Here is a 20,889-nt window from a genome sequence, read left to right as displayed (position 1 = left end):
TGTTCCTCAAGGTCATTTATAATTGGGCCTTAAATAACCTTCCCCGCATTCTCTCTTGTTGGTCCCCTACCTGAACTTTGTGATCTAGGTAGACTGTCCTACTCACTGTTTGGTGAATGCCTTGTCTTTTTCTGCCCCCATGTTTGTGCTTATGCATTTATTTCTGCATGCATTGCCCCTATTTTTCAAAATTCTGCTTAAGGTCCAGATTGAGTGCCACCTCTTTCATAAAATATTGCTGAGTTATATTTCTCCTTTGGACCCCTATTTAGAATAATCTGCCTTCTACTGCCTTCTAGACATGTCATATCTCCTCTCTTGGACTATAATCTCTTTGAAAGTAATGACATGTCTTTTTCATATCCACCTCCATCCCCCTCTATTCCCCAGCATCCACGTATTTACTCACTAAATGATAATGGAATGAATGAATAAATAAATAAATTTAAAAAGTATGCGGACACTTTGTTAATTGTCTGTGGAGATATAAAAACCCCAAGAAGAGGGGAACATACTGCTGCTAAGAAATGTATAACATCTGTAAAGAGACAAAACAACCTAGGGATGGTCTGACAAATGCCACATTGTGTAATAAAAATCAAACACCTGAGTGCTGAGGAGGAATTAGATGTGGTAGAATCTAAGGGTTCTTTTGAGAGTAAAATTTTGAATGAGCACTCTCTGTCTCATACTCCAGGGTTTCCAGTCCTGAGGTGGGCTTTCTAGACTTCATGTCCTCACTGTCGTCTCCAGTACAAAATGGAAATATGTGACAGCTGTTATTTACTTTGTATGTGTGTTTTGATAATAAAATAATTGCACTGGCAGTTGAGTGGCTGTGTAGGAAATGCCATTTGACCCTATCTTCCATCTCAGTTACCCATGTTTGTTTATGGGCTCAGCCCTAGTTCCAGGGCTCAGTTCTCATGATAACTAGTCTCTTTCTAGATTACATTCTTATTCTTCTTCTAATAGTTTATATACATTTTTTGTTCTACATCTTTAATAGTGTTATGCTTATGAAAGATAGATTTTCTCCACAATAAAGGGAAAATATCTTAAACTATTTTCTCTTTGTTTGGCTTGGTTTTGATATTCTGGACATAAAAGGCCTTGTGAGGGTCATGTTCCTTCATAATGTTTCTGGACTCTTGTTCCTTCCTCACTGTCTTTGTCTGGTTCCAGGCTCTCTGGAAGAGGACATCACATTTAGAGAACTTCATCTGCCTCTTTATTGTTCTTTTGGTCTCTGATCATTCCTGCCAGGATAAGATTCCTGAAATATGATATTCATTATGCCTTACTTTATCTGCTTAAATACCTACAGAGCCACCTCATTGGTTAGAGTATGACATCCAATCTTGACAGTCTGGCCCATTGCCTGCCTCATTCTACCCACTCCAGTCCACCTGCCAAACCTGCCCCCATGTCAGCACTCCACTTTAGCTAGAGTCTGTTTATTCTGCCTGAGGATAACTTGCTTCTCAAATCCTATCCACCCATCAAAGCACAGCTGCAGCTCTGTCTCTCATCCTTACAGATTCCTGGATATACGTCATAATTTATGTTCAGCATGTCACAATTCCATAGTGTAGTGTGGTTTGGATCTGGGGAAGAGTTAGTGTCAAAAAAGAAATCAGGCAGCGGGTGGAGCAACTGTGCTAAATCAAATGGGAAGCCTCTCCTTCTGGCTTAATGGAAGTGATGCTGCAATTTGTGATTCCGCTCCCCAGCTTAAAAGAAGAGAGGAGGAGAATGGCTGAATCTACTATCAAAACGTATCTAGGGAAATTTATTTTAACAAAATCTATAGAATAAAATATTATTAAAACTAAAGAGTAAATTTAAAGAGAGCAATGCCTCATTTGGCAGTATATGGTGGGATTTGACCCTTCTAGAGTTAATGAAGTTGAATTTGGATATCTTTAGCTGAGAAATATAGATTTCTTTAATTCTTCCTTCTTTCACAGATTTTTTAGGAAACTCTCTTGGCATATTATAGTGCATGGAATTGTTTTGTTTTTCCATAAGGTCAAGGTTCTGATGCAGAATATACATTTTTCTCAAGCTCATGTGGAACATTTTCCAGATAGGTCATATGTCAGTCCACAAATCAAGTCTTAATAAATTCAAGAAGGTTGGACTTATATCAAGTATCTTTTCTGACTACAGTTGTATGAAACTAACAATAAGTAACAGGAGGAAAATTGAAAAATTTGCAATTTCATGGAAATTAACAAACTCCTGAACAACCAATGAATCAGAGAATAAATAAAAAAAGAAATAAAAAATATTTTGAGATGAATGAAAATGGGAACACATCATATAAAAATGTCTGGGTTGCAGCAAAAGCAGTTTTAATAGGAAAGTGTATAAACACTTACATTAAGAAAAAAATAAAGATTTCATATAACTTAACTTTACACCTAAAGGAACTATAAGATAAAGAACAAATTAGACTGAAGTTTAGCAGAAGGAAGGAATTAATAAAGATTGGAGCAGGAGTAAATGAAATAGAGAATGGAAAACAATAGAAAAGATAAACAGAAGTAAGAGTTGGTTTTTTGAGAAGATCAACATAATTGACAAATCTTTAGCTTTCTAACCAAAAAAAAAATGATAGGGGACAGAAATAAAAAATTATAAATGGAAGAGGAAATATTATAGCTGATACTACAGAAATATCAATGATTATAAGAGACCCCTATGGACAATTATATGCTAACAAATTGGATAACTTACTCTTCTGGATAAATTTCCAGAACATACAGCCTACCAAGACTGAATCATTAAGGCACAGAAAATCTGAACACATCATACCTAATGTTAAATGACAAGTTAATGGGTGCAGCACACCAACATGGCACATGTATACATATGTAACTAACCTGCACGTTGTGCACATGTACCCTAAAACTTAAAGTATGTTAAAAAAAAAGAAAATCTGAACACATCAATAATGTGTAAGGAGATTAAATCAATCATCAAAACCCTCCCAAACAAAACAAAGTCTAATATCAGATGACTTCGCTGGTGAGTTCTACCAAACACTTAAATAATTAATGCTAATCTTTCTCAAACTCTTCCAAAAAATTGAAGAAGAAACATTTCCAAACTCATTTTACAAGGCCAACATTACCCTGATACTGAAGCCAAAAAGGACACCACAAGAAAAGAAAATGACATGTCAGTATCCCTGGTGAACACAGACACCCAAATTCCCAACAAATTACTAGCAAACAAAATTGAACAACATATTGAAAGGATCATACACCATGATCAAGTGGGATTTATCCCTGGGATGCAAGGTTGGTTCCATCCACAAATCAATAAATGTTATATACCACATTAACTGAATGAAGGATAAAAATCATGTGATCATCTCAATACATGCTGAAAAAGCATTTGATAAAATTCAACATCCTTTCATGATAAAAACTCTCAACAAATTAGTATAGAATAAATGTAACACAACATAATAAAGATTATATAGGGCAGGCTACCATTATACTCAGTGGTGAAAAGCTGAAAACTTTCCCTCTAAGACCAGGAATAAGAAAAGAGAGAAATAGAAAAAAAATTCTCAAATTCATATAGGACCAAAAAAGATCCCGAATATCCAAACCACCTCTTGAGAAAGAAGAACAAAGATGAATGAATCACACTTCCAGGCTTCAAACAATATTATTATACAAAGCTATAATAATCCATACAATAACAGTACCAGCTTTAAAACAGACATATACCCCAGTGGAAGAGAATAGAGACCACAGAAATAAACCCACATATATATGATCAACTATTATTTGACAAAGATGCCAAGAATGCAAAATGGGGAAAAGAGTTTTTTCAATAAATTGTGCTGGGAAAATCAGATATCTACATACAAAGAATGAAATTAACTTGAATGGATTAAAAACCTAAATGTAAGGCCTGAAACTATAAAGTTTCTAGAAAAAAACATAGGGAAAAAGCTCCTTGACATAGGTCTTGATAATGATGTTTCAGACATGACACCAAAAGCATTGACAACAAAAGCAAAAATAAATCAGTGGGAGTACATCAAACTAAAAAGCTTCTGCATAGCAAAAGAAACAATATAATGAAAATGCAGCCTTTGGAGTGAGAGAAAATATTTGCAAATCATATATCTGATGAAGAGTTAATATCACAAACATATAAGGAACTTGTACAACTCAATAGCAAAATAAAAGAGAAAAGCAGAAAAAAGAAAGAAAAGAAGAAGGAAATATTTGATTAAAAATGAGCAAAGGACCTGAATAGACCTTTTCCTGAAGAAGGCATACAAATGGCCAACATGTACATGAAGAGGTGCTCAACATCACTAATCATCAGAGAAATGCAAATCAAAGCCTCAATGAGATATCACCTTGTACCTGTTAGAATGGCTATTATTTAAAAAGACAAGAGGTAAGTGTTGACAAAGATGTGCAGAAAAGGGAAACCCAGGCAGTTAGTGGAATGTAAATTGGTACAGCCATTATGGAAAATGGTATGAAAGTTCTTCAAAAAATTAAAAATAGAACTATGATATGATTCAGCAACTTCACTTCTTATATACCTGAAGGAAAAAAAAATCAGTATGTTGAGATGTCTGCACTCCCATGTTCATTGCAGTGTTATTCAAAATGAAGACATGGAAACAACCTAAATGTTCATTGATGAATAAGTGGATTAAAAAATGTATCTATGTACAGTGAAATATCATTCAGCCACAAAAGAAGGAAATTCTGCCATTTGCAACAAAGTAAATGAAACTGCTAAGTGAAATAAGCCAGATAGAGAAAGACGAATACTGTATGATTTCACTTATATATGGAATACTGTATGAATGGATTAAAAAGTATATATATACAATGAAATATTATTCAGCCACAAAAGAAGGAAATTCTGCCATTTGCAAAAAAATGGATAATCATGCTAAGTGAAACAAGCCACATAAAGAAAGATGAATACTGCATGATTTCACTTATATGTAGAATCTAAAAAAATCAAACTCATAGAGAATGATAGTTGTCAGGGCTTGGAGGGTAGGGGAAATGAGGAGACGTTGATCAAAAGGGTACAAACTTCCAGTTATAAGATGGATGTGTTCTGGGGATCTAATGTAGAGCATGGTGACTATAGTTAATAATATTGTATTTTACACTTGAAAGTTGCTAAGAATAATCTTAAGTTTTCACACCACATGCACACAAAAGGTAACGATGTGAGGTGACGAATGTGTTAACAAACTTGTTTGTGGTATTCATTGCACAATGTATACGTACATTAAATTTATGGTGCTGTATACCATAAATGTATACAATTTAGTAGTCAATTATACTGCAGTAAAGCTTGAGGCAAAGGTTCTGATGTATATTGTTTAATATAGTTTATATTATTTTAGTTTTCCTCATTTTTACTGTACTTGACTTAGAAGAAGAAAAGGTAGACTTATCCTTCCATTCACAGTTGCTCAACTTGGTGGAGGGCCTTTAAGCTTCAATTTCTTTTTACAAAATTACAAATCTGATAGACCTCCTCTTTCAGCATGCAGAAGGTTGGTAATATGCCTGACAATCTGTTGGCCTAGTTCTAGGACACTCCCAAGAACAGCTTGGGCAGTCCATGCTTTGTCCAAACACAGAATAAAGCAGTAGAAGACCAAACAAAGCTGCCACAAGGGGTTGGAGCAGGTGGCACCACCTGTACCCATCTAATTCAAACCCATTTAATCTGCCACTTACATATGAAAAATCAGAGAGTGAGTCAGAGCATCAGCGAAAGGATCAAAGTGATTCTGGCACATGCCTGAAGCCCATCATGGAAGATGGGCTACTTTAAATTAAAATTAGTGCTACTGGTTCTGGAAATCCAGGATTTTACCCAGTGGGCTAGAACTATTTCTACATTATCTATGCAAGTTGGGATATACTTAATCATTTACAGCCGTGGATGCCATGACATAAAGGACTTAATTAAATATTTATTCTAATTTATTGTTACCTGATTAAAATATTCAGTGCAATGAAAATGCTCACAAGTCTTTAAGACATCACCTTTGGATTTACAAAAGGGATGGATTGTAGATTTCATGGTTTGGGAACAACTCTCTCCATATGGAATCCTATAGGAGATTCCTTATAGAGTTACACTGAAGGAAACCCAGCCCTGGGTCCTGCGTGCTGATTCCCTTCCAGCTGCACATCACCCTGACAGCTAATGAGATGTGGACTATGGTTACTTTTCTGTGAGAAAAATGAGTGAACCAAATCCCAGGAACATTTTTGTAACTTTTTTGGGGGGGTGGGGTGGATTAAGAGAAGGCCTATGACATTTCAAACCACATTTGAGGCATATTTTTAAAACTTCCCATGTTTCTACTTCATGAAATATATCAGAGAATTTACATGTATAAAAGATTTCTTGCCAGAATATGTTTTTGAGCTAAATATGACTAAAATATGGATAAAAGGTAAAAAATCACAATAAATAATAGATTAAACTATAAATTATAAAATATAATTTATATTTTATAAATTATAAAATAATGGGGGGAAATCTTGTGAATAAATACTTTAAAATTGGTTTTGGGAAGCTGATAATTCGTATTATTCTTTAAAATGAAGGAAGAAATGGCCAAAATATTTAAAATTTTATTAACTGAATTTTGATTCAGTATTTACCATCTAATTATTTATAATATAAATGAGTATATTTACTGCTCAGTTCCTCTAGCAAAATTATCCTCAACTATGGAATGTGACTCGAGGTTGATGTAATTTTTCTTTTAGAATATATTCTCCAACTTTTCTTGAAGTTTTTTTTAAAGCTTAATTCTTTAGGAACTATATGTAATTGAATTAAATTTCATAAACATAGCTCAGGAGGGTTCTTTTCCAATGCTAAAAATTTGTAAGACTTGTCTAGAAATCATATTATACTTAGTTTTTATTAATATATATTATATAGATTTATTTTTGCTGTTTATTAATAAGATAAATTAGAAATGAAATGGCAGCAAAAATTTCTATTATTTGTAGGAGTGCAGGAATGTAGAAAATAATTTCTACTTGATATTCTCTTTGCAGCTTTATTTAGTTGTATTTTCTAGGTACTAAAATTTTTCAGGTTAGAAATGAACTTTATTATTTGACTGCTGTTCAGCTACATTATCACAGGCAAATGGTTTCCATCAGCCTCTCAGATTAGCAAAATAAGTTGCATTATTGTCATTTAAAAATACATTTGATTCTGACATTAGTTTTTCTCTTACTCCTGTGTTTATCCTTGAGAAAACTCCTGGCAATTTCCAATGTGTGTAAGCCAAAGCCATTCTTTATAGTAAACAGTACTCCTGTTTGAGGGAAGCATCCCGAGAAGTGGGGGTTATTTTAATGGACATGCTGTATTACTTTAATCTAACCCTTTCACCATCTGTTCTTCCCATAACAGTGAATGAAAAAAAAGAACATATTTTATGTTTCAGGGTTACATTAGTAAAAAAAAAAAAGATAAAAGTGATTTAAAAGCATGCATATGTTCTTAGTACAATGCAGTCTGCATCTGTGATTTTTCTTTTCTCATGGTTCAGACACAAATCAAGAGGAAAGCTGCTCATGCCTGATAGAGTGAAAGTTTTTCATGAAAAACAGGACTTTACCAGAAGAGGGTCTCTTTATATATTTTACAGCTATAAATGATAAAAACCTCAATAGGCTGCCAGAATAAAAATAGATAACTGTAACATCTATTGTTGGAACATCTGGTATTTTTCCTGGGCTGGGTGGTTGCTGCCACATCCAGATGAATGCAAAGCACCTGTCTGGAACATGCTGTTGAAGCAGGAATGAATCTTAACGACCGTAATCAAAAGAAGAATATCTATGGGTGTACTTGTGGTATGAGACTGTTTGAGTGATTAGAGGACATACCTAAGGGTGTGTGGAGGTGGTTTATGGGGTGTAGAGGCTGGAGAAAGTCCCCTTTGTGAAAAGATTCTTGGGGACTTGAAATCTATTACTGCATAGGGGGTAGGACACTATTGTTTTTCTTATCTAAGTATAGTATATTGAAGTATGGGACAGTGAAAAGAGTAAGAGTTCTGGAATTACATGTCCCCTCTTAAGCTTCATAATCATGCAACTTTGGGCAAAAAATTTTTTTGAACCTTATTTGTTATGTCTCTAAAGGGATTAATAATACTTTTAAGATGTTGTTAGCATTTAATAAAACAATGTCTACGGAATCTGCGTAGTGACGAATGCATAGCAAGTGTTTTATAATGGTAACTATTGTTGTAATGGGTATTAGTTAGCATAAGCAAATCATATAGTAAGTTGCTTCTTAATACATCACAGTTCTTTTCCTTTTTCCTAAATAACTTATTTACTAAGGGAAACAGTAACGTTTTCCTTCTTTGAACTCCTATTTTGTTTTTCTCTCTATTCAGGTCTTTGCCTTTTCTAAAGTGTATTAAAGTTATATTCTGTGCATTATTTATATCCCTCTTAATGTGAACACCTTGAAGGTGGGGCTGTATTTCTCCTATCACCTGGCATGCCGCCTTGCACAGCAGGCACTTAATAAATATTAGAATGAATGTTAGAATGAATTTTTGTAAATAGATCCCATTGGGTGCATATTAAGCCCCAAGGGATGGCTCAGGCCTTTAACCTGATGAATTATCAGTCTGTTCTAGAAGGAATGATTCTGTTATAAGCTGAATTCCAGAGGAGAGCTGGGGGACTGTGGATGTCATCTGAAATCCAGTTTTGGCAGTCATCTGAGCTTTTTGCTTGCCAGCCTCAGCCCACCTTTGGTGGCTGGCATTTGGTTGCGTGTTTCATGAGAACAAGGGCATCCATCATCTGACTCATATTTTAATTTGCAAAATGAATGCTTGTTTTGAAAATTAAAACTTAAATATGAAATTGAGGTAAATTAAGGTGCACAGTATTCAGAATGACAAAAAATTTTCTAAGAAGAAAGAGGTTTCAGGAAAATTAAAGCTAGATTTTTACTGAACTTTCTTAGTTGATTGGTATAATCTAATGAAAATAAAGGAATAACTCAGTTTCTCAGCTTTAAGTATAAGAGAAAACATTGTTATCTTTTCAAAGGAAGAAGAGCAAATACTCTCTAGCTCATAAAGCATGACTGTTTTACTTGAAAACAGTCAATACCGGCCAGGCGCGGTGGCTCACGCCTGTAATCCCAGCACTTTGGGAGGCCGAGGCGGGCGGATCACGAGGTCAGGAGATCGAGACCATCCTGGCTAACACGGGAAACCCCGTCTCTACTAAAAACACAAAAAATTAGCCGGGCGTGGTGGCGGGCGCCTGTAGTCCCAGCTACTCGGGAGGCTGAGGGAGGAGAATGGCATGAATCTGGGAGGCGGAGCTTGCAGTGAGCCGAGATCATGCCACTGCACTCCAGCCTGGGCGACAGGGCGAGACTCCGTCTCAAAAAAGAAAAGAAAAGAAAAGAAAAGAAAATAGTGTCAATACCAAGAAAGGCTAGGAGAACCATCCACAGGCTTGCCTGAAACCTAATTGACCATGATTCTCCCTCCTCGCCACTCTTAAAACACATCTGTAGGCTCTTAATCAAAGTGTAAATGATAAAAACTGTTGGTACCAAACTACCTTCCAGCTTTGAAAACTGGAGTATTTGGAAGAAAAGGCCCTACTATTTAGATGACTGGCTAGTGGCCTGATTTCTTTCTGCAGTTGGGAATATTGATTTTTTTTAATCCTTTAACATATATATCTTATCTTTTTCTGCCTATAAGATGGTACTGAAAACATGGTTTTTCTAGACAATATAGTCTACAGCAGAAAATAATTTTTACAAGATGGTAACCATTTCTGTTTACCTAAGTGAAAGTGATTAATCAAGGACCTTCACATGACACATACATATCTGTACCATTTGTATTTTTTAGTGCTGTTATACATATTATTTATTTGATTCTTACTGCAATCCTATAAGGTAGTCTGTTCCTATTCTACAAATGGGAAAACCAAGGCCCAAGAAAAGTGATCCTTTGCACAAGTCATATGAAATGGCAGTAGATCAGGATACGCCCATGTCTGAATCCAAGATTTGTTTGTACTGAAATTGCTAGTTGATAACTTTATATTTTCATATGCAAAATATTAACAGTCAGAAATAAAAACAAAGATTTAAACAATTAAATTATAGCTTTATTAGAACAAGTTTCCATTTCTTCAGAAAAATGTTGTTTAAAAAAGGGCTTTGTCTGAAATGATTCTATAAAAATAAGACATAAGTTTACTATATGGGATTTTTCTGATGTTCAAATATTTATTTTAAAATGATTACATACTTTAAGAAAAGTTGCAAGAATAGTATAATTGTACACTAGGTTCACCAGTGCTTAGCATTTGCCACATTTGCTTTATCATTTTTTTCTCTTTCCCTTCCCTCTGCCCTCATTATTATTTATTTTTTTTGAACCATTTTAGAGTAGGTTACATATGTCATGCCTCTACCTAAACCTTAATACATCGATGTGTATTTCCTAAGGACAAGAATATTCTCTTATATAACCACAGCACAATTATCAATATCAGAATATTTAACATTCATAAGATGCTTTTTATCTAATCTTACAGGTGTAAGATGTAAGATTTCTCCAGTAACGTCCCTAATAGCATTCGTTATTTTCTCTCTAGTACAAGACTTAGTCCAAGAGTCTATATTGCATTTAATTTTCATGCCTCTTTCATCTCCTTTAATCTGAATAGTTCTTTAGCCTGGCCTTTTCTTTCATATTATTGGCATTTTTGAAGAACACAGCCCAGTTATTTTACAGAATGTTCTTCAATTTGAGTTTGTGTGCTTATTCTTCATGGTTAGATTCTGGTTATACATTATCCACTATCCACTGGAATACTTTCATTAGTGAGGTTGTGTCTTCGGAGTGTCTGTCACATCCAGAGGCACATGATGTCCATCTGTTCTGAGTTGGGTGGTGATGTTAATTTTGATCACCTGGTGAAAGTGTCATTTGGTTTCTTTACGGTATAACTGTTTTCTTTCCTTCTAATTAAAAAGCAATCTGTGGGGAAACCCTTTAAGACCATAAAAATAGCCTATTTCTCAACAGTTTTTCCCCGAGATTTATCATCCATGATCATCTGTGCCCAAATAAATCTTTATTGAGGTGATTGCAAAATGTATATTTTCTAACTCAACTACTCCCTCCATATCCGTCAGTTGGCACTCTACTGTAAGGAAGATTCCTTTATGTTTCCCCATTTGTTAGCTAGTGTGTTTACCAGTTTGGACCCATGGATTTATTTAGTGGGTTACAATTTATTCATTACTGTCATTTACTTTTGCTTAAGTTTTTCTGTATTTGGCCAGAGGCAATTCCTTCAAGCTGGCTCCTGTGTCGTTTTGACATGTCCCTATCATTCCTATGTAAAGCTATTCAAAGCTGTGTATCTCATAGGTCTGGATATGCAGTTTTTACCTCCAGAATTCTGTATTTAATTTATGTAATTTGTGTTTGCCTATTTTCGCCAAGGATTATTTAAAAGTTTTTTTTTCAGGTTGAAGCGTTTTTTTTAATTTTGTTTTTAATTTCCATTTTTATGCATTGTGATCAGAGGGTGTTGTTTATATTTCTACTCCATGAAATTTACTGAGGTTTTCTTTGTGACCTAATATTTGCTTGATTTTGATGATTGGGCATCTACATCAAGAAGCTTTCTTCTTTATTATCAGTATGTGAAGTGATATATAGCCATACAATTTAACTGATTGGTTTTCTTTTTTTTTTTAAGTCTTCTGTAGTCTTTATTATTTTAAAATTTACTTTACTCTGTTACTAAGAGTGGTATGTTAGTCTTTTATTTGTCAGGATGTTTCTATATCTCCTTTGTATCTCCTATAGTTTTTGCTTCATGTAGATGGCATTGCAATGTTATTTGGTGCATAAATATTCATAACATTTCTATCTTCTTTGTGAATTCTGGCTTTTAGCAACATAAAATGTCTTTTGTTTTATTTTATTTAATGCTTTTTTTAAAGCCTGAGTTCTACTTTGCTTGGTTTTACAATCCAAACTCTTGGTTTCTTATTGTCTACATTTGCCTTGTTTATGTTTGCCTTTCCCTTTATTTTTAGTCTTTTGAAACTGTGTTTTAGGCATGTCACATGATCAGTATAGAATTGGGTTTGCTCTATAAATTATCAGAAAATTCTTTTCTAAAATTGGTGATTTAAGCCAATTCACATTTATGGATGGGGTTGATATGTTTGACTCAATGCTGTCATATTATTTAATACTTACTCAATGCATTATGCTATATTTAATGTGTTTTCTTGATTTGTCTATTTTTCTGTTTTTAATCAAATTGTAATTTTGATATACTTCTAAGTTAAAATGTAGGTATCACAGAAAGTGCCCATTTATTCATTATCTGGTTTCCCCAGTGGTGACATCTTGCAGAGCTGTAGTACAGTGTCACAACCAGGATATTGCATTATTACTATCATCATATAGAACAATTTCACTACCACAAGGATCTCTCATGTTGCCTTTTTATGACCACATCTACTTCTCTCCTACTCCTGCTTTTGTCATTAACCCTAGCAAGCACTAATCTGTTCTTCATATCTGTAATTTTGTCATTACAAGAATGTTGTAGAAATGGAATCATATAGCCTTTTGGATTGACTTTTTTCACTCAGCATAATTCACTGGAGATTCATCCACATTGGTGCATGTATCAATGGTTCATTCTTTTTTATTGTTGAGTAATATTGCCTGGTATGAATATATCATATTTTGTTTAACCATTCATCTTTTGAAGGAAATCTAAGTTGCTTCCAGTTTTTGGTTATTAAAAATAAAGCTATAGCAACTCAATAACAACAAAAGCAACTCAATTCAAAAATGGGAAAAGGACTTGAATAGACATTTCTCCAAAGATTTACAAATGACAAATATGCCTGTGGAAGGATGCTCAACATCACTAATCATTAGAGAAATGCAAATCAAAACTGCAATGAGACACCTCTCACATCCATTAGGATGGCTACTACTACTACTACACATACACACACACACACACACACACACACTCAATAACAAGTGTTGGTGAGGATGTAGATACATTTGAACCCGTTGTACTATTAATGGGAATGTAAAATGGTGCAGCTTCTATGAAAAACAGCATGGCAGGTCCTCAAAGAATTCAAAATAGAATTATCATATGATGCAGCAATCCCATTTCTGGTAATATACCCTAAAGGATTAAAAACAGAGTCTCAAAGACATATTTGTACACCCATGTTCATCATAGCTTCATAGTCAAAAGGTAGAAGCAACCCAAGTGTCATCAATGGGTGAATGGATAAACAAATCATGGTATATACAATAGAATACTCTCCAGTTTTAAAAAGGATGGAAATTTTGACATCTGTTTAAACATGGAAGAAACTTCAGAACATAATGCTAAGTGAAACAAACCAGTCACGAAGAGACAAATACTTTATGAATTTACTTATGTGAGGTACCTAAAATAGTCAAAGTAATAGAGACAGAAATTAGAATGGTGGTTGTTAAGGAACTGAAGGGAAGACGGAATGGGGAGTTATTGTTTAATGGGTACAGAGTTCAGTTTTGTAAAATGAAGAGTTCTGGAAATGAATGGTAGTGATGATTGCATGGCATCATGAATGTCCTTAATGCCACTGAACTGTATACTTAAAAATGGATAATAGTAAATTTTATGTTACTTGTATTTTTCCACATTGAAAAAGAAAGGAAACAATTAAAGAGGACTTGGAAGTGGAGGGAGGTAGCTGCTATAAATATTTGTGTGCAAGTTTTATATGAATATAGTTTTTATTCCTCTGGGATAAATTTCCAGGATTACATATAGTAATTGCACATTTAGTTTTTAAGAAGCTGCCAAACTGTTTTCTAGACTAGGTACACCATTTTATATTCCCATCAGCATTGTATGAGTGATCCAGTTTTCCTACATCTTTGCTAGCAATTGGTGTTGTCATTATTTTTTATTTTAGCCAGCCTGATAGGTGTATCGTGATATTTCCTTGTGGTTTTAATTTGCATCTTCCTAGTCACTAATGATGTTGAACATCTTTTCATATGATTATTTGCCATCTGTATATCCTACCCAGTGAAGTGCCACTTCATATCTTTCACCCTTTTTTGTTGTTCTTGTTGTTGAGTTTTGGGAGTTCTGTATATATTCTAGAGGCTAATCTTTTGTTAGATATGTAATTTGTAAATGCTTTATCCCTTCCTGTAGCTTGTCTTTTCATCCTCTTCATGGGGTCTTTTTTGGAGCAAAAGTTTTTAATTTTGATCTAGTTCAATTTATCTTTTTTTTTCTTTTATGGATTGTGTTTTTGTTGTCAAGTCTAAAAACTCCTTACCTAGTCCTAGATCTTGAAGATTTTCTTTTATGTTATTTTCTAAAAGCTTTATAATCTTATGTTTTGCATTTAAGTCTGTGAACCTTTTGAGTTTTTTTTATATAAGCTGTGACACTCAGGTTGAGATTTATTTGATTTTTGCCTATGAGTGTCCAATTACTCTAGCACCATTTGTTGAGAAGTTTATGTTTCCTTCACTGAATTGTCAAAAATCAGTTGAGCATATTTGAAGTTTGTCACATTTTCCGCCTCCAAGTAATGCTGATAGTATGGGTCATGTGTGACTTAATTTGTGCTTCTTAATGACCTTATAGGTCTTAAGGGCAGAATATGTGGAGAGATCCAGATTACAGTGGTTACCATTATCCTTCAAACTCAGAAGCCTCTAGAATATAATAATTCATTGACCAAAAGGCAGCATGTAATTCCTAATGAAACTGTGTCATAACGGGATACTTGGAGGGAAAGTTTGCCTTATAGTAAAATTATAATTTACACAATAACTTTCTTTTTATAGTTATGACAATAAAAATTTGTAGACTTGGATTATTGTCCTCAATAATTATTTTCTTCCAATAACTAAGATGTAGGGACAGGCACAGGAATCAAACATTACAAAACTAAAAAGGATACCAAATAGTTATTATATTGTACAGAGTATTAGAGCTGAAACAAGTTAGATAAAGTCTAATCTAACCCACTACTGCATTTTTATGCAGCATTCATTCATTGCACCGCACACACTACATATATTGGCTGGCTGCCTTCCTCTCTTTCTGCCTTCTCTCTTTCCTCAAATATTTAATGAATACCTGAAATATTTTGGATCAAGTAATGCGGCTGTAGTGTCCTCAACAGAGTTTACATCAAGTGCAGTTCATTTTAAAGGGATGAACGTGGCTCAGAGTTTTGATGGTGCCCACTGGTGCAAATTTATAGGTCTTGAAAACAAAGGTTTACTGTGAGGCTTTTCCTCTGTATCTCCTAAGCAGTGTGAGGTCTTGGACTAACTGAACCACCCAACTTCTGCCTGCTTGAATATCTCAGGGCAATGCGCTTGGTATTCTTGTAGTTTCCTGCCTATTGACAAGAGGCTTATCCTTCAAATTCTTCTTTGGGTGCTCTTGAAATGTATACCTCCTGTATGCCCAGGTTGTCTCTTGTTGAATTTTCATTGTGATTGAAGGACAGAATGTTCTTCTCTGTTGCGCCAATAGCACTTTCCCATACACACTCAGGGAAAGCTTTTCCCCCTCTTAACAGGGCTCAAAAGTCTTGACTGGAGTACCTCAGAAATAGACCTGGTTTATACTTTTATAAAAACAAGCAGAATCTGGGCAACTCCTAGCTTGGAATAACACTGATGGTCTGAGTTTCTCTGAGGCAAGCACATGGATGGTACTCTCAAGGAACACATATATAGCACTTGGATCCCCACTCAGTAAGGTGAGGAAGCGCCAGCCCTGCTCTGGTGAAAGTGAAGGTGATATCTTGTGAAAAGAGAGTCTGGGTTCACTGGAAGAAGAGGATGATGGCATGTGGAAGGCCTGATGTAGGTACAGAGCCCCAGGATGCCTTGATGTCTCCTATTCTACAACCCTGCAGGGAGATAAGGTGGATTTTCTAATTTTTTTTCTTGATGGAATATGCTGATAGTCTGTATGTGTAGGTGGAAAATAATTAAAGTAATAATTAGAAATGGCAAAGGAAAAATTTTGACCTGGAATTTGCACAGGACTCTGTTCTGAGCATGCTATATTGGCATACTTTGGAGGTTCCCCAGAGGAACCTGTGTAGTTCATCTCTCTGTCACCAAGAGCCCTCAGCTGAGTTGCCTCTTTTTACTGAAATGGGAAGACCCAGGATTCTTATTCCCACAGGATGGGCCTAGTGGTGAGGGGAAAGTTTGTTTTGTCCTGTGAAGTTCTCATCATGGGTGACAAGGGAACAGCAGTGGAGCCTAGGAATTTTTCTTCTTCCCTCCGCAACACCACACGTGCTCACCCCTGTTTATTCTGGGGTAAGAAATAAAAGTCTAAAATGGACTTGTATTTTGGTTCCTGGGACTGTGAAACAGTTCCTGCCCCTTCACTGCAAATCTCCCTAATATTGGATCTTTTTTTCTCTCCTTTTTTCGTTAGCACTGTTTTATCTGAAATGTAAAATCATGGTTTCAAGTGCAGGCTTTGAGACCAGATAGACTGTGAGGTGGCTGTGTCATCTTATTAAAACTTGTAGTAATGTCCTTTCTTCCTGTATTAAATGGAGCTATATTATGTTCAGGTTGTTGTGAGGATTAAATGACAAAATGTATATGGAATGATTAAATGACAAAATGTATATGGAATGTATATGGAATATTGCCAGACACATAGTAAGCTCTCAATAAATGGCATCCATCATTATCATAGTAGGTAATCTCTTTACAATACCTAGAATTGTTTGGCATTAGGCAACCAAAAACTGGTAAAAATTATTGTTATATTACTGATTTTAGTGGCTTGTGAGGGCCTTCAAACTGAGCACACTTCCTAGGGAGATCTATCAAGCATTTTATGTTCTCTTTCAAAATCTGACCAAATAGTCTGGGAGTAGATAAGCCACTTAATTCCAACAAGGCACAGCAATGCCTGTGGCTTGTTATTTTCTGGTGACCCTATGCATATTTCAAGTTTTATCTTCTAAACAAGAGGCACATCCTAGTGAAGAGGCCCAACTCTTATATAGGATAAGACTTCTTAAGAGTTACATTGCAATTGAATTAGGTAAGCGTTTATTAACTATTCTGCCATCTATCCAGCATGGCCCTCAGAGAGTTAACAGAGTTAACTTAACGAAGATTAAGTTTCAGGACATTGGAGCCTTAAACCTTAGGTTTTTGTTTGTTTGTTTTAATTAAGAAAAAATTTAGGCTAGGTGTTGTGGCTCATACCTGTAATCTCAGCACTTTGAAAGGCTGAGGCGGGAGAATTGCTTGAACTCCAGAGTTCAAGACCAGCTTAGACAACAAAGTAAGACCCTGTCTCTACCAAAGAATTTAAAAATTAGCTGTGTATTGTTGCACACCTGTGATCTCACCTACTCAGGAGGCTGAGATGGGAGGATTGCTTGAGCCCAGGAGGTGGAGGCTGCAGTGAGCCATGATCACGCCACTGCACTCCAGCCTGGGGGACTGGGCCAGACCCTGTCAAAACCAAAAAATACGTGGAAAGCAAATAGAAATACAATATGGAACTTACTTGGAATCTCTCTTTGGCAATACTGTTAGGGTAGACGAAGAACCTGGGTCTGAATCTTGGTTGTGTCACCTGCTAACACTGTGGCTTCGGGCAAATCACTTTCTCTCTCTGAGCGTTAGCTTCTCTATCCATAAACTGGGGATACTAATAGCGCCATTAAGGGTTTACTGCAGGAGCTAAGTGGATAGTTCATATGAGGCACTTCATTCAGTGCCTAGTACTTCAGTCAGTGGTTGCCATTATTATCTTTATCTCCTGCTTTCATCAACCAAAAGGATTTTCTTTGGAAGCATCATAATGAATTAAGTAATTCCAAGTTAGGTGTGCACAGCCATGATGCCAAAGCAACGGTTATTTTGACGACCTCAGGACAATGAGACCTTAAGGGTGCTTGTAGAGTAAATAAAGGCTGTTTTTTGTTTGTTTGTTTTCTCTTACTGATCATTGATTTTTGAAATGGACTTTTCTCCCCTACGCGGTTTCAGTATTCGGGATTTCACACGGAAAGATCGGAATCTGATCATGACAGCCAGTGGGGCGGAAGTCCCTTGACCGACACGGCCTCTCCGCAGCTTCTGGACCCCGCCGATAGGCCTGGCTCCCAGCACGACGCATCGTGCGCCTACAGACAGTTTTCGGACCGCAGCTCTCTCTGCTATGGCTTTGCGCTTGACCACTCGAGGCTGGTGGAAGAGAGGCATTTCCATACCCAGGCCTGTGAAGGAGGCCGGTGTGAGGCAGGCAGGTACTTCCTGGGAACGCCGCAGGCCGGGAGGGAGCCCTGGTGGGGCTCTCGCGCAGCCTTGCCCCTGACAAAGGCCTCCCCAGAAAGCAGAGAAGCCTATGAAAACAGCATGCCTCACATCGCTTCAGTCCATAGGATCCATGGTAAGAGCAGGTGAAAGGGTTCCCGAACTCCAAGCATTAGGCCCTGGGCAGGTTCATCACATTGTGACACTAGAGTGAATGACCAAATAGTTATCTTCTTTGATTTACAAATCAGAACCAATGGGATTAAAAAAAAAATTCACTCAGTTATTAATTTTGCTTGTATTTGCTAAATACATTTAGTTTTGACAAGGGAATAGAAATGATTCCTATTTTAAACATCAGAAAGTATAGAAATTACATAGTTTATTATTGAATATGTCTATTGAATTTGTGGTGTGTACGCATTTACATTCCTCATACATTATTTTCTTTTGTATTTTCGTGCTTCAAATGTGGACTTGAATAGTTGGTAGGCTCATTTGGTCATAGCAGTGTTTCTCAATGAGGGCACTATTAATATGTTGGAGAGGGCCAGTCTTTGTTTTATGGACAGTCACACATATCTCAAATGTTTAACCTTTCTGGGCATTAAATGCCAGTAACTTCCCCTTTCCCCATCATTATGACAACCCACAATGATGATCCCGTGAGTGAAGGATGAAGCAATATGTAGAATGCACTGGGATTTTCACCTTGGGATAATTACATGGCTTTATAAACACATCGAAATGGACACCATTGCTAAAGCTTTGATTGTTGCTAATGCTTCCCTTTGTTCATTTCAAAGTAAACTGGTTAAGGAGAGCTCATTCCGTCCATCCCAAGCTTGGGTCCAGACCGGTCTTTGGAATCCTCCCTATTTCATTAAAAGTCAGTGACATTAGGATTGATCTGAAGGCCCCAATACTACTACTCTTGTCTTTAGAATGAGACATGTGCTAGACAATATTGTTTCCATTGATAAACCTCCCTGTCAGATACCACTCAGAAGCTGAGTAATTTTAATCTGTTTCTATTCTTGCTTTCTATTTTTCTGATTTTACTTTGAGTATCTCTAGTTTGGTAGACTGGTAATGGAAACCCAGAGCAAAGGGCAATTACTTGCCAAAGAATAGAGTTAAGTGAAAATCCTGGCTTAACCTACGGGATCTGGAAGAAAATATTAGAAATAAAACAAGAAGAAAAGATAAAAGGAAAGCAACGAATAGTGTGATCCAGGCTTTCTCTGCTGCATTAAGCAGTTTACAGCTTTCATATATTCCTACTTGTTTCTCTTCTCTCTTTTTATATTGACTTCAGACTGTTTTGAGAATAGTTTGATTTATGGAATATACTTTGGATGCACTACTCCTCCATATTTTATCTCTTTCCTTGGCTCCAAACAGGTTGTTATTAAAATTATAAATATTGTCTAAAAAAATTTTTTTTTGAGACAGAGTTTCGCTCTTGTCGCCTAGGCTGGAGTGCAATGGCGCGATCTCGGCTCACTGCAACCTCTGCCTCCCCGGTTCAAGCAATTCTCCTGTCTCAGCCTCCCAAGTAACTGGGATTATAGGTGCCTGCCACCACGCCCGGCTAATTTTTGTATTTTTTAGTAGAGACGGGGTTTCACAATGTTGGCCAGGCTGGTACTGAACTCCTGACCTCAGGTAATCCATCCACCTGGGCCTCCCAAAGTGCTGGGATTACAGGTGTGAGCCACCATGCCCGGCCTTATTCTTTACCTTACTTCAAAAACAATCTAAGGTACCTGAGTTACTATATGATTACCTGTAAAGCTGAGATGTTTACCCCTAAATTTGATAATATTTATGTTTTTATTTGGAAAAGATTGTATCTATATCTATAATCTTCAGTTATATTCATCCATGCTTACATATATATCTATGTGAATAGATGTATATTTTTAACCTTCAAATACTCTAAAAATGAACATTAGAGCTTTATTGTAACCGTACTTAAGATATATTAGAGCTTTATTTTAACTCTACTTAAGATATATTTAGCAATACTAACATTTTAGGTTATTTATTTGGAAGTGAGAGAATAGTTCAGCCTGTATCATTATTTCCCTCAAATCCAATCAAAAACATTTTTCAAGCATCAATTTAACATGGCACTGCTCTACAGAATAACATAAACCAAATTCTATGCATCTTTCTCTTATTTCCAGTCAGACAGGTCTAATAACATATATCCATGGAGAAGTATAAACACACTTTACCATTTTGCTAATTGTCATTCACAATGAACAAGGTTTATCTTCTAAGAAACTTGTTATACACTTGGTCTGCATTTAAAATTCACTGATTTTATATGAATCCAGTACAGAGTTGACACTTTATCATGTGAGCCTGTTTCAAATATTGGTGCATATATTAAAAATGAAAGATATAAAGTTTATTTTAATAGGTAAAGGAAATATACTTATTTT

General features: G+C 35.8%; 1 protein-coding gene across 1 annotated transcript in view; it reads left to right on the top strand.

Annotated features, from left to right (window-relative positions):
• Positions 1-20,889, top strand: part of SIM1 (SIM bHLH transcription factor 1) — a 79,231-nt gene that overhangs the window by 53,298 nt on the left and 5,044 nt on the right. The window contains exon 11 of the mRNA XM_063707792.1: positions 18,170-18,572. Coding sequence (XP_063563862.1) covers positions 18,170-18,572 — 403 coding nt within the window. The remainder of the gene's footprint in view (positions 1-18,169; positions 18,573-20,889) is intronic.

This window comes from Gorilla gorilla, chromosome 5, assembly GCF_029281585.2.
Source record: "Gorilla gorilla gorilla isolate KB3781 chromosome 5, NHGRI_mGorGor1-v2.1_pri, whole genome shotgun sequence".
NCBI lineage: Eukaryota > Metazoa > Chordata > Mammalia > Primates > Hominidae > Gorilla > Gorilla gorilla.
This window is presented reverse-complemented; position numbering and strand designations above follow the sequence as displayed.